The following is a 14,710-nucleotide window of genomic DNA, read 5'->3' on the forward strand; positions in this document are numbered from 1 at the left end:
CTGTCAAATTACTAACCAAATACTGCGTTTTTCTTGCTCTTTCAAATGACACCAAGATCATTAGTATATGTATTGCCTGTGTCGAGAAAAGGCCGATGGCGCGAATTACCCCGCGGCACGAATAACCCCCCAGTACCCTACTCTTGCCAATAATGTTGTAGTCAAGCATTGCAATCCGACATACGGTTTACTTTGTACAAACGGTTAAATGTTGCCCGTCTTAAGACGGTTGTTTGCACTGTATGCATAGGGTTAAAACCTTACTTTGTTGAAGGGCAATATGGCTATATCAGAAAGTTGTGGAAAATAAAGTAAGATCCACTTTGGACAGAGAAAATTTTTAGAAGAAAAATCCTATTCCGAGCCAAATGAACTTATTTGTTGATCTGATATTTTATATGTTTGTTACGTTTCATTCGACCTTCATTTTTGGATTCCACAAAATTAATAAATTTTTTTGTTCTATTCATTTTAGATGTGTTCTCGAAATTTGGCTATATCAGTGGCGCTAATTTTAGCATTAGTTCCATTGATCAATTCATTACCACAACATAGTTTAGCGAAACGGAGCACATTTTTCGAAATAGAATGTAAGGGAGTCTTCAACAAATCCATTTTTTATCGATTAGATAGAATATGTGAGGATTGTTATTCATTGTTCAGAGAACCTGAATTGCATACACTTTGCAAGTAAGTACAAGCAAATGATCTGTAAACACATACATTCTTTTTAAAAAGGAAACAATCACAGTTATAACAGCGTCATAATAAATATTATTGTCATCCACTTAATTACACATCTTAATACCAAATACACATTTATTTGAAAGATAAACCCGCAACAGACACGTTCAATTTTAAGAGACACATATTTCACATTTTTATTAACGATTTTTATTGCATATGTTTAAATTATAATACAATAGGAAGAGGTGCTTTACCACAGATTACTTTAAAGGATGCCTGGATGCGCTTCAGTTAACAGATGAAATAGAAAAAATTAAAAACTATATAAAACAAGTGAATGGAGCCCAGCCTCCGATTCTAAATCATTAAACAATAATGCATTACCTGCACGACAGCTTAAAATATTTAATATAAAGAATAAAAAAAAACAATACAACATCAACAGTGGATTGGATCATTGCACGAAATAAAAAAGAGAAATTTAAAGCAGATATTACGAGAACAATCGATGTTAAATGGCAAATTGAAATAAAAGTGCAGAAATAACGACAGTTGAACAGAAAACGTGCATCATCAAACAATTATAAATGATTAGGAACGATTAATTTATTATTTATATTGTAAAGTAAAGGTTTCTCAGAGATTATAAAAATTCTATAAAGAGGAAAACGATATTTATTTGTGTTTTTTAATGTTCATTAATCATCAATTTTTAAGTCGAATAATGGGAAACGATAGTTTTACGATGGTGCACATAGAGAATGGACACTAGAAAGACCATGAAAATAATTCTTTGTTGACATTTTACAAGGCTTGTTACGAAAAATACAACCAATTTTTCAATAATTTGTCCGGTGTGCCCGCCGCGAAATTCACTACTACTACTTGCACACATGTTGTAAAACAGCAAAACTCAATTTATTGCATGGAATTTCTAGAGTCCGTTCTCTCAGTGGAGACCAATTTGAAATGTTGAAATTTAGTAGGAATTGGAAATATCACGAAAATAGTTAAAATTGTATCACCAATGTTGGATACAAAAATGAAACGAATAAGAGATGCAACTTCAGCTAATGAATCACCACTACGTTTCTGTGGGTAACAACAAAGATGGAAGAATTGATCCTCTAGCAGCGCAAACAAACACTTCCGCTTCATTCATATTTCTACATTTTGATTTTACATCTTCAATTTTAGGATATTTATTTATTTATTGCTTGATTGATAAGGGTATGTTATTCTTTTGTTTTTTTCTTTTAATTAGCAGGGCACATCAAAATATTTTTTTTCATACTTGATTTTTTTTCTGTAATTTTTTGGTCGAATTTTTGAATTGGAATCAAAATCAGAAAAATATTGTTTTTTGGGCGAAAATTGACACAATTATATCAATTGATTTTAGTTAAATTTATTAATAATTTTAAATTGACAATAAGGTATTCTAATCTACAAAAATCAATTGATGGAATCAAAATCATTTTTCCTCTCGGGCTCAAAGCATTGAATATTGACAGAAGATTGAATGTTGAGAAAGGACTTATTTCCCCATCTTGGTTGCGAATTTTCAAAAAAAGGTGTGATCATTACTCGTTTTCATTTCTTAAAAAAAAGTACATGTTTTAACATTAAAACGCTGTACATAGCATTTGTATGGTTAGTATCGGTATTTTTGGTGAATGCGGTGTGGTTTGCATTTTGGGCTTTTGAAGTGTGGTGAAACACACACAGCGAGCACAATTTGGTCGTTTGGATTTCGCTGACATCATACACGTTGCAGAGACGATGTTTTTGAGAGAATACAGATGGAATATGTAGGAAAATGAAGATCCTATAAATTCTAGATGGCACTCTTATTGTTTTAAATATAGGGCGTGATCATTTCTGGGCATTTTTTCCATTTTAGCCAACTTACCTACAGAAATACATTCCCCAAACATCTCTGACGCTCAATTTTGTTCAGTTTTGCAGAGTGTATTTCTGTGGTACATACCGAACAAAAAATGGTATTTTCATACCAAAATCCAGAAAAAATGTCACTTTTGTTCGGGAGGTACCTCAAAAAACCAACTATAAGAGTTTTTGTCTAAAAAGACTCCTTATATTTTCGAGAAAAAATAACTTTTCACCAAAACACTTATTCTAAAATATCCATATTTGTGGGATTTATTGACCAAAAGTGGATTTTTTGAGAGTTGAAATCGAACCAATCGAATATGAGGCTAGTATTATTTGAAAACATCATTTGACTTGGTCATGTAAGCACTCAAAATATTCGTAAGGGATTCTACAAGAAGTTCCAAGTCAGCAAAGGTAGAAATTGTTTGCTCTATGGGGTGATTTAGCTGTGAAACCGAAGCTCATATGCCTCATTTGCTCATTTTGGTCTGGAATAATCAAATTTTTTTGACTCTGAAGTCATATTATTTTTGATTAAATTTGTTCATAAATCAATTCCTCGTCAAAAATTGTGCGATAATAGCACATCACACGTTCCTAAAATTGAATTATTGAGCTTTTATTACCACAAGTTTACTAAAAATGTCGAATTTTTTGCCGGTTTTTCGAAAATTTCGTCAAATTCGAAGGTGAAATCACTGTGTAGCGATAGTTCTATGACTGGATATGCGATACTTTTGAATAATTATCTCATATTTGACCATTTTCAAGCAGATAAATAGTCTCTACTTGTATGCACTACCCTTATTTATTTGGAAAATTGACCAAAAAAGGCAATTTTTGGCGATTTTCGGCTTCTATCGGACACAAAATCGCAATAAAGTTGATTGAAAGTAGTACTATTTATCGTAATTTTTCACGAGGAATCCGGTGGTTTTGTTAGAAGTTCATTATAAGTGATGGAAAATTCCAAAAACCCAACGACATTCAACAATTTTAAGGTATTTTCAAGGTGTTCTTGCGGTTAGCAACGGGCCAAACGTGAGTCACTTTTTTAAGGTGGGACCGAACAAACTTTTCTTCTCTCATCAATAGCTAAGTCATGCCGACACTCCATTTTATGTATCCCCAGAAAACCAAAATCGGCCAACCCTATTGTATATGAGCAAGAATTCTGACTGGAAGGTTACATTCGCACGATTTTCCGAAATATTTATGCTCATATCTCCTCTATTGATCTAGAAAGCACCTAAAGTTTTATACTGAGACAAATCTAGGCTACAAAACGAACATTTCGTACCAACAAACCTTTTCTTTATCTTTCACACCCATTGAGATATAGCCATTTTTTTGTTGGACTGGAAGGTTACAATTTTGGTATCCGAATGGAATGCAGAAACCCAAAAACGCAGAAAAAAATTTTGCAGAAAAAAAAATTGCAGAAAGAAAAAATGCAGAAAAAAAAATTGCAGAAACCCAAAAACGCAGAAAGAAAAAATGCAGAAAAAAAATTTGCAGAAAGAAAAAATGCAGAAAAACAAAATGCAGAAATCCAAAAACGCAGAAAGAAAAAATGCAGAAAAAAAAATTGCAGAAAAGAAAAAAATGCAGAAAACTAAAAACGCTGAAAAATTGGAAAAATACGATTTTTTCGAAAGTTTGTTGACCACAATAGATTTCGTCCGACGCGTGTTTTTTTAATCTGGCACATCAGCCAAATAAGTTGCCAGGCGATAGTTTAGGCCGCCCTGAGTTCATAATGGGCCATGGTTTTGTGTAAAGGTGCTTCTGCCGGGAGTTAACGACTATAGGCGTTCCCACATTTCAGGAAGAACGAGTTTCTTGATGAAACTTAGTTTTTACACCAGTACTCCGGTATTTATTGGTTTTTTACCTATCTATTCAAGAAGTAATTTGTTCAGACGATCACGCAGAAGCGATTCTGTACTCTCAAAGCTACAATATGTTTCAGAAAATGGGTTGAAATGGGTAAATTTCGTGGAAAATGGTCAAAATTAGTTACTGTATTAACATTTACAACTTTTGAAATGTACGGTTCAACACATGAATGTCAGATTCTAGTTGCTGGTGAGCCGATATTAACCTCATACTTCGTTTTTATGAGTTGGTGGATTTAGTGAATTTTTTTTTTCAGTGGTGTTAGAAAAGTGGTCGAAAACGGCCTCTTACGATGTTTTTGTCTTGGACAACTAACATTTTTTCTCAAAAAAAATGGGTCCCTGAACACTTGAACACTGGTTTTCCTACAAATTTGGTCTCAAATCGACATTTCTTCATAAAACTATCGATCAATTGAAAGATTGATACAAAATCACATTTTTGGCATAGAAAACCCTTCCATTCTTTTTTGAGAAAAATCATGTTTCCACTGAATCCACCAACTCACCAAAACGAAGTATGAGGTTAATATCGGCTCGCCAGCAACTAGAATCTGACATTCATGTGTTGAACCGTACATTTCAAAAGTTGTAAATGTTAATACAGTAACTAATTTTGACCATTTTCCACGAAATTCACCCATTTCAACCCATTTTCTGAAACATATTGTAGCTTTGAGAATATAGAATCGCTTCTGCAGAATCTGCGTGATCGTCTGAACAAATTACTTCTTGAATAGATAGGTAAAAACCAATAAATACCGGAGTACTGGTGTAAAAACTAAGTTTCATCAAGAAATTCGTTCTTCCTGAAATGTGGGAACGCCAATAGTCATTAACTCCCGGCAGAAGCACCTTTACCCAAAACCATGGCCCATTATGAACTCAGGGCGGCCTAAACTATCGCCTGGCACTTATTTGGCTGATGTGCCAGATTAAAAAAACACGCGTCGGACGAAATCTATTGTGGTCAACAAACTTTCGAAAAATCGTATTTTTTCAATTTTTCTGCGTTTTTAGTTTTCTGCATTTTTTTCTTTTCTGCAAATTTTTTTTCTGCATTTTGTTTTTCTGCATTTTTTCTTTCTACAAAATTTTTTTCTGCATTTTTTCTTTCTGCGTTCTTGGGTTTCTGCAATTTTTTTTTCTGCATTTTTTCTTTCTGCAATTTTTTTTTCTGCAAATTTTTTTTCTGCGTTTTTGGGTTTCTGCATTTTTTTTTCTGCATTCGATACCGGATTCCAATTTTGGCGATGTGTTTGGAGGTTGTAGCTGAAATTCAGTTCCTCTAGCAGAGCATCTTATTACTCCAAGGCTCTGTTCGCTGTATGAAGGATCAATGAAATGATTAAAACCATAGTTACCCCATATAAATCATTTCGGGGTGGCTACGAATAGAAATGTGATAATTATTTGTGGCGTTCATTTATAGATTGATCACAAAGAAAAAATCCGTCATCAAATGATCTCGATTTCCTCTAATGTAACAAAGACTGCCTCGTTACATATGTCTGAAGGCTCGTATGAGTGTTTTAGTCGAATAAAGTTACTGATATTTTCATTTTCCAGAAAATAGGTAAAAAGTTCTTAAAAAAAACTAATATAGCGTCTTTGTTCTTGATTATGGTATACATGGAAAAAAAACATTCGGGAATTTTAGACTGGAAGGTTACATTCGAATTTGCGGTGCCTTTCAGAGCCTTCAAACGCACATGAATAAGATGAATTCATTGCAAAATTTGGTCAAAATAGCAAGATTACATCGTAATCTAATAAATAAGATTGAATAACAGCAATGATAATGAAAATAATATATTTAAATTCAACTTTTTGTTCGGTTGTGTATTTTCACTCATTTTGACACAACACGTGGCACAACCAAAACAACGTTGAAATGTCAAATTATAAATGTCTAAGTTCATGTGACAATGGTGTTGCCCCATACTTTGGGATCATTGTTGACGAAAAAAGACCACGATAGCACGATATTTGAGGAAAAAACAATTTCATCCATTCCCGGTTAAAGAATTTTTGCTCATATATGTTTTTAGCGTCACGACTACACAATATATGTATATACACAATGTGCGCAGACGTCCTCGTTTTACGAAGACATTCCTCGTTGTTGATAGTTTTCCTCGAATGTTTGGAATTAGTCAAAATGTTCCCGTTACTACCGGTTGAAAAAACTTCAAAAATTGATATTAAAAAACGGGAAAATATGGAACAAAAATAAAAATGAAATTTAAAAAAAATCTTCAAAATAGAAAGCTTGATTCGAACTAGGCATTTTTCCGTTCGTATCCGCTTCTTCATGGACCTTGACATTCCAATGCAAAGAAGACATTTAATACCTTAACAGCCCGTAATTTTTTTCTGCCCTTGATGCACATGATTTTTCTGAGATTTTTCTGCAATTTTTCAGGTGTTATTTACGTATTTGATAGAAAATTGCAAAATTTTTCTTGTGGCAATTCTTTTATATCCATTCGTAATAACGAAGACAGTGAGAGCAGTCTTATGTAAAAAACTAAACCAGTTGCATTTTCTTTGAAAATACTGCGCCTCAATAGATCGGAAAATCGGATATAATACAGAATTGGCGCATCATATTCAATAAAGAGAATTATCATCCTAAAGCTGGCACAATATGTACTATTTATACATTCAAAACAAAAATAAGAATGTTCGATAATTAAAACAGTCGATAGAATGTCGTTGAAAAATGTTTAGGTACATGTGGCTGGCCCCCCCAGTTCGAAAAATGAAAAACTAATTCCGGATTCGGAATCTGGGGAATTAGTGCTGGTTTGTGCCAAATTTCCAGAGTTTGTGCTGCAACTACACGCGGCAACTAACTCACTGAAATTGAAATTTTGTCAAATTTGAAAAAAATTGTTCGGCGACTCCATCTCAGGCCATGAATCTTGGTGTACTGAGATTGGTTTTGGAAAATTTGGAGTTAGTGCTGGTAGCATGCAACATTTGAAGCCCTTTTGCACCTCTTGTTTCCGAGCACTAACTCACTGAAAATGAAATTTTGTCAAATTTGAAAAAATTGTTCGGCGACTCCATCTCAGGCCATGAATCTTGGTGTACTGAGATTGGTTTTGTAAAATTCAGACATAGTGCTGACTCTGTGCCAATTTTCATGCCTCTTAACACCACTAGCTTCCGAGCACTAACTCACTAAAAATAAAAAAATTTCAAATTTGAAAAATTTGTATGGCGACTTCATCTTAAGCGGTGAATTCTGATGTACTGAGATTATTTTGGAGTTTGTGTTGACCTTGTCCAAAGTCTCAGACTTTGTGCTATCACTGGATGTGAGCATTGACTTCATAAAGTTGAAAATTCGAAGAAAAAATGGAACATTTGAGTGGTCGGGAATAAAAATGACTAAAGTTGAACCACTCATGGATAACCGTAACACAATATTCTTGATTTTTAAAAGTGCAACATAAATTCTGTTCACTTGCAAGTGAATCGTAAAATATCTGTGGACTATAGAAATCGTGTTTCACTTTAATTGAAACAAAAATGTTTGATACACTTTCAATTCCATTGGAATGATGATTCATTTTAATAGTGGTTTTGGTTGTAATTTGGCTTCGGAGTGAAAATTAAGTGATAAGGAGCGCGAATTTTGATGTGCCAATGATACCATTGGATTGGGCAGATGAAATACTGTATGAAAATGGAAAAAAAATTTAACTTTTTTTTCGATTTTTGCCTGTTTCGGATCGTCTACATGGGAAGTTTGTATGAAAACCTCGGATCGCCGGTGTTTTACCCGTATTGTTATACACATCAACAAAGCAGTCTGCTTCACCGTAGAAAAGAAATGCGCAGTAAGGAAACAAGAACGTACATGTTTTGGCAACGTGGCTGCACTAGTGATTATGAATGAACGTAATTTCTCGCTACATTTCTCATTACGTTCATTCATAATCGCTATAATGCAACGTTGCCGAAACCTGAACGTTCTTGTTCGTTACTGCGCACTTCTTTTCTACGGTGAAGCAGGCTGAAATTTTTTTTTCGATTCTCATACAGTATTTCATGTGCCCAATCCAATGGTGTTATCGGCACATCGAAATTCGCGCTCCTTATCACTTAATTTTCACTCCGAAGCCAAATCACAACAAAACCACTATTAAAGTGAATCATCATTCCAATGGACTTGAAAGTGTATCAAACATTTTTGTTTCAATTAAAGTGAAACACGATTTCTATAGTCCACAGATATTTTACGATTCACTTACAAGCGAACAAAATTTATGTTGCACTTTTAAAAATCAAGAATATTATGTTACGGTTATCCATAAGTGGTTCAACTTTAGTCATTTTTATTCCCGACCACTCATTTGTATGAAGGAATGTTTTTATATGCCCACAAACATGGATACGGATGCATTGCAAGACAATGGCACTTCATCTAAGACAATGGCACTTCATCAAACTCAACACGGAACTGTACAACGATTACGTGGACAAAATGAAATTCTCGCTCAAGTATGATGCATCGAGATTTTGGCAATATGTCAATTCAAAGAAGAGCCGGAATCACAATATGTAATGTATACAATCCTATGCTTTGACGTTTGTCACAATATAAGCGCCACCAAGTCTATGGAAAATGAACTATGCAATACTATATGGAATGATGATGTTGAACGTTTGAACGTTTTCCGAGCGTTCAAATTGAATACATTGGACTTATACGAACAAAAGAATCATGGCACAGATGGCGCTTTATTTTTTGCATTCCATACACATTGTGATTCCGGAAGAGCACCGACAACAAACCAAAAGTCATGCAACTTGGTGATGTACGCACAGCAAACGAAACAGAATCTGTTTGCAAACTTCTTCAGTAGCAACTAAGATGACTCAACGACTCAAGGCGTTCAACAATCGCCTACCGATGAGTCACAGCAAACTGAGGATTTCCAGCTCAATATCAATTTTGTGCTTGAAGAGCTACAAGCCGTGAACACCAAGAAAGGTACGGGTCCCGATGGTATGCATCCATTGATACTAAAAAATTGTGCGAGTCATTTGTCGGCTCCACTCACCGAGATTTTCAACGAATCTTTGTCAACTGGCCATTTCCCTGACAAATGGAAACGCTCTAGTGTGACGCCCATTTTCAAAAAGGGGGCAAGATCGAAAATAGAGAACTGCCGTTGCATTGCTAAGCTCCAAACTGTGGCGAAGTTCTTTGAGCATTTGGTGAACGTCAAACTTCTGTCCCTGGTACAGGACAAAATCACCAAAAAGCAACACGACTTTATGAAATCCAGATCCACTCCATCTAATCTCACCGAATTTACCTACTATGTCCAGAGAGGCATAAATTCCGTTACGCTGGCCACCGCATTTTTTAGCAGCACAATCGCTGTTGCCAGTCAGTGCAATGATTTGCATAAAACAGCCCTCCAGCAAGAAGTCTAAAAGTAAGTCGTTTCACGCACGCATCTTTTTTGTGGATTCATCTTTCAATTATAAGCCGTAAGCCGCCAGCCCGCAAGTTATATTCGAAGAAAGCAATCCATGGACGAAGCTGCTCCGTCGGAGCATTAAATTGGCCACTTCTTCCGATACATCAATGAGATGGAAAACTTATCAGAAGATTCATACAAAAAATACAACAACAGTACTTTAAAAACAAACAAACAGTGGTTTACACGTATCTGTTGCACATAACCTGTGGGCAAAGCAGGTTTTAATTATTGATCGAAATAAAACACCGTGTTTATGGTTCGAGGTTCGAAAACAGACTAACACTTCAGCTTTAATTTTTCTTTCTTATGACTACGCAGCTCTGACAATTAGCATAAATTTTGACAACATATCTGACGCATTCATGAAATTATATACAGTAAAGCGGCCAAAATCAGCAATTTTTCAAAAAGATTTTGTGCTCTATCTCGAAAACCGCTCAACCAATTTCAATAAATAGGATACCATTTATGATGAGGTCTTTAGAGTTTTTAAAGTTTTAAAAATTCCATTTTCCCGAAATCTTGCAACGTCATAAAACTCTACAAAATGTGTACCGCGATTAAAAATTTTTGACGCGCTGTGGACAAACTAATGATGAAATTTTGATTTGGAACCTCTATGGTTCTCAATCGAACAATAGAAATATATCGGTCACATCTATTGAACTCACTCAGAAGATAACATTCAATTATATTGAAATTGAAAAAAATTGTTCGGGCATTCGAAAAATGGGTGAATGTCGGAAATATCATGGACGGACAAACTGTCCGTTTGAAAAGTTGGAATTTTGTTCGCTGACACCTTTATTTACACCTCATAGATGATTTTCGGGGAAACTACAACCTGTGCTTCTCTGCCATAAGAACCAATGTATTTGACATGACAGTGAGTAGCGGTGGCGCCTAAATAGAGTCTGCGGCAAGTTTAGGAACTATCAATACTTCTTGTTGTTGCGAAATTCATGACAACAACGACAAGTATTGATAGTTCTTAAAAATGCCGCAAATTGCTAATACATCTTATTTAGGCGCCACCGCTATCTTGCGCCAGCCAAAAGTATAGGTTGGGAAACTATTACAGGATAATATATATTTATATCTCATCATGACGGCTTTTTGACATACTTCGCTAGTTTTATTGGAATTTGGAAATATTATTTTATAACAAAAAAAAAGTTATTTTGGACTTCTAAAAAAATTGACCCTGTAGAAAATTTCGTTTTTATAAATTTTTGGAGACTTTTCGAATGTTCATGTTTTTTTTGAATTTTGTAGCAGATGAGATTTCTTCGGGGAAATAATTATGAAAGTTTTCTGTGAACTCATTTTTTTAAAAAAACAAACAATAAATCCATACTAAGGTGAATTTGTATATTCTCTTGTTTTACAGGAAAGATTGCTTTGGAACGGACTACTTTTCATCATGTGTAGAAGCATTGTTATTAGCGGAAGAAATGGATAAGTTTGATCGCTATCGGCTCATGCTTGGCAAAAGAAATGATTCAAACTAAAGTTACAAACAAGAAAAATTATTTTAAAATCTATGAATAATAAATGTTGAATATTTTGAATAAAACGACATTGATGAGTATGTGAGCAGCATGAATGTGACATTAACTAAAAACAATGTTCTTTGGTCAATAACTATTTAAACACTACTTTTTTCTATTCCTTTTTTGTTTGTTAAACCCCCTCCCCAAGAAAGTGTACATATTGAATTTTAACGTAAGTTTATTAATAGTAAGAATATTATGAATTTCAAAATAAGACGAGGCAGATGGATACAGTATTGGCACTATCAAGTTTGGGAAAATATCTTCAAATTTTCGCAAGTTTTAGTAAACTTTTGAGAGTTTATCCGAGTTATAGGTATAGTAGATTATCAGAAAAAGCAACTTCCAAAAAACGCAATTGTTTTGCAACAAAAGCAACCGAATTTGAACGACTTCAAGAATTGTCTACAAAGGGGGGATTGGTGTATAGGATTGAATTTTTTTTGGGTTTCATATGTCTGATTCTACTGTATTACAATATTTCTTGGTATTTCAAATCGGAGAAAACTAGCGACATCTGACTTAGATTTGTAAAAACTATTGAATGTAATAACTCGGAAGCAGTATATAAAATCTTTTCTAAATTATTTGCTTTTAGCAATGTGTCCAAAACGCATAGAAACAGTATCGCATAAGTAGACCTCCCATTGGATTTTCACGAAATATCCGGAATTTTTGTACGGAATTCGAAAAAATGTCTGGAGTTTGGGAGCAGAATATCCGGAAAATTCCAGATTTCTTTAAATATGAAGAATAAGGATTAGAAAATATGCTTAATGTGGTATTATACGAAATAGTTGGACAAAATTGAAGTGCCATAAAATAAATAAGAAAAACATGAAAGAAAATTAAGTCAAATAACAACATTCAGTCTGTATTTCGTTCCCTGAATCATGGTGTTGCCAGACATAAGAGTTTTTACATCCTTAAATCACCCATGTTCAATGAAAAAAAGTTATTAGCTCTTTCTGTGCCGTCGAAGTTTTTGCCATGATTTTGAATATTCGGCATTGCACACAAATTGAACCGAAATTATATGCGTTTATTTTTCTAAAAGATTTGAAAAGATTTCAAGCAACTGAATCAGTTGAACCGATTTCTTCTCTACGTTTCTTCTGTTCTCAGTTTGCTAACTGTATTGGGAATATATTCCCAATATAGTTATGTATATTGAATGAACTGTTAGTATATATATTGAATAGCAGCAAAGTGTAGTTGACATTTTTTATTTATAATAAAAGCAAAAAAACACATTGACACCATAATAGAAAAAAGGAAATCGCCAAAAACGAGACGATCTGTTGAATATGCCATAATATCGTGTTGTATGTGAACCACATCTAAATTTTGAACAAATGGAATAATAATAGAAAAAGATATCGACAACTTCTCATTTTCTAAATATCTTTTATAAAATTTTAAATGGAATTGTGTTGAAATGTAGAACATTTTAATACGTTTTCTCAAAATTTGAAAATATCCGGAAATCGCTAGAGAAAACCGGATCATGCTGAAATATCCGGAATTTCACGAAATTCCGGACGTTTCCGGACGCGATGGGAGGTCTACGTATAAGGCAGTTATCGCATGAATATCGCGCGATAATTTTCTTCTTGCGTTGTCGCAATATACGATATTTGAATAGCTTGCGTTCGCATTGTGACTTTTATATGATTATTGCGAGTGCTAACGTTTTTGATTCGTCCCATGCTATTAAATTATAGCTATAGCTATGTCCATCTAACAATTATCAATCCAAATACATCCGATTCCAGGCACATATCCAAGGTTGAATACGGGGATAGATTTAATCGTAGAATCAACCGTCATAGTGATCCAATTGTGCATGGAATGAATGGAGAAGAAATTGCATAAAATTAGCATCAATACATTCAATACTCTTATGTCAATTGAAAAACAAAACATTTACTTATATGGGTACTTCTGGCCCCTTAGTTAAGTATGTACGCCTACTATACTTTTTGTGGTCAGGCTTAGCGGAAATAGCATTACTGTTATATTTTAATTTTTAAATTATTCAATGTGAATGACGTGAACGACGATGCAGATGCTTGTTAGTTGTTGACAGCAGCTCGCTGGTTGGATGGCCTCAGCAATGTTTCGGGTAACGATACACAAACAAGTCACAGTGTACTTGAAAATCATACAAGAAAACAATGAATGATGTGTAAATAAAGCACTGTGCCTCACATGCAATTCAATCAATATATATGAGCATTTACCTTTGATCAGGATACATTTTGCAGCGGCAATGTCACGATGCCATGTCGTCTTGTGTACTCGTGGCTCAACAACTTCCATCTCATCGGCTCGATTGACGTTCACGTATTCCAAAATTCCACTAGACCCATTTACTTGCCATGTTTTATAGTAGATCGCAACATTTGGGAGTAAATGTGGATTTAGTTGATTTGGATGTGGGACATCATTGCCGACCGCTTGATTTCCGTTGCCCTCTTCCGCTTCTTTCTTGAGCAAAAACACTCTCAACTTCTCTTCCCTCATCTTCCGTTTGTTGACCTTGCACACAATCATTGATGGTAGCATTGCTCGTACCGATTGCGGCCGACAATCATGGCAGACTTTGAACCGATGTCGTCTCGTGCGTCGATCAAAACGGCCAAAGCACTTGGCGCATGTTTGAGAAGTGAAATACTCGTCGAGTCGTCGACCATATTAACCACATAACCAGGACACTTTTTGTAGCTCCGTATCATCTTCCAATTTCCCGGGCAACGCAGTGTCTTTTTGATGCCGATGGGTGAACTGGGCGACATTTGAGCAGCTCTGAAATGCATAAGTGATGGCTGATGGCTGGTCAACATTCCGGCTATGCTATCGGTCACACTGTTTGATCGAACGTATTTGTCAAAATTCGTTTGTCTGTCGTATACACGGCAATGCCACGTTCCATCATTTTAAGCCGATGCCGAATGTAGTCCTTCCAGTGCCTTCCGCTTCTCTTCCTTGACAAAGTCCTTGGTCCACCGCTTTCCCTGTCGATTTCGAACCTTTTGCTTCGTCCAGTAATGATACTGTTTGCTGCTGATCGTGTAGTTCACCTAAGAATACAGCTGTCACTTTATTAACATATTAATAATTTATTATTGGGTCTGGGAATTAATCGTGTCGATTTTTCAAAAGATGG

The 14,710-nt window shown here is 34.9% G+C and overlaps 1 protein-coding gene across 2 annotated transcripts; it reads left to right on the forward strand.

Moving 5' to 3' along the window:
* Positions 1-475: 475 nt before the first annotated feature.
* Positions 476-11,585, forward strand: LOC129572523 (ion transport peptide-like). Of its 2 annotated transcripts, none has more exons than XM_055452490.1 (2): positions 476-690; positions 11,379-11,585. In XM_055452490.1, exons 1-2 carry the CDS (start codon positions 476-478, stop codon positions 11,497-11,499), a joined length of 336 nt encoding a protein of 111 aa, XP_055308465.1. In that variant the 3' UTR covers positions 11,500-11,585. The 2 variants fall into 2 exon arrangements, with proteins under 2 accessions (XP_055308465.1, XP_055308464.1); XM_055452489.1 differs by lacking the exon at positions 11,379-11,585 and adding an exon at positions 927-1,359.
* Positions 11,586-14,710: the final 3,125 nt, after the last annotated feature.

The sequence above is a fragment of the Sitodiplosis mosellana genome, unplaced genomic scaffold, assembly GCF_009176505.1.
Source record: "Sitodiplosis mosellana isolate CC-2019 unplaced genomic scaffold, AAFC_SMos_1.0 Smas_scaffold_5153, whole genome shotgun sequence".
Lineage (NCBI taxonomy): Eukaryota > Metazoa > Arthropoda > Insecta > Diptera > Cecidomyiidae > Sitodiplosis > Sitodiplosis mosellana.

Excerpts from the sequence above, each read along its gene's own strand:
- LOC129572523 (XM_055452489.1), top strand. The coding sequence starts at position 476 with ATGTGTTCTCGAAATTTGGCTATATCAGTGGCGCTAATTTTAGCATTA. Across the intron at positions 691-926 it reads GAATTGCATACACTTTGCAA|GAAGAGGTGCTTTACCACAG; the intron begins GTAAGTACAAGC and ends ATAATACAATAG.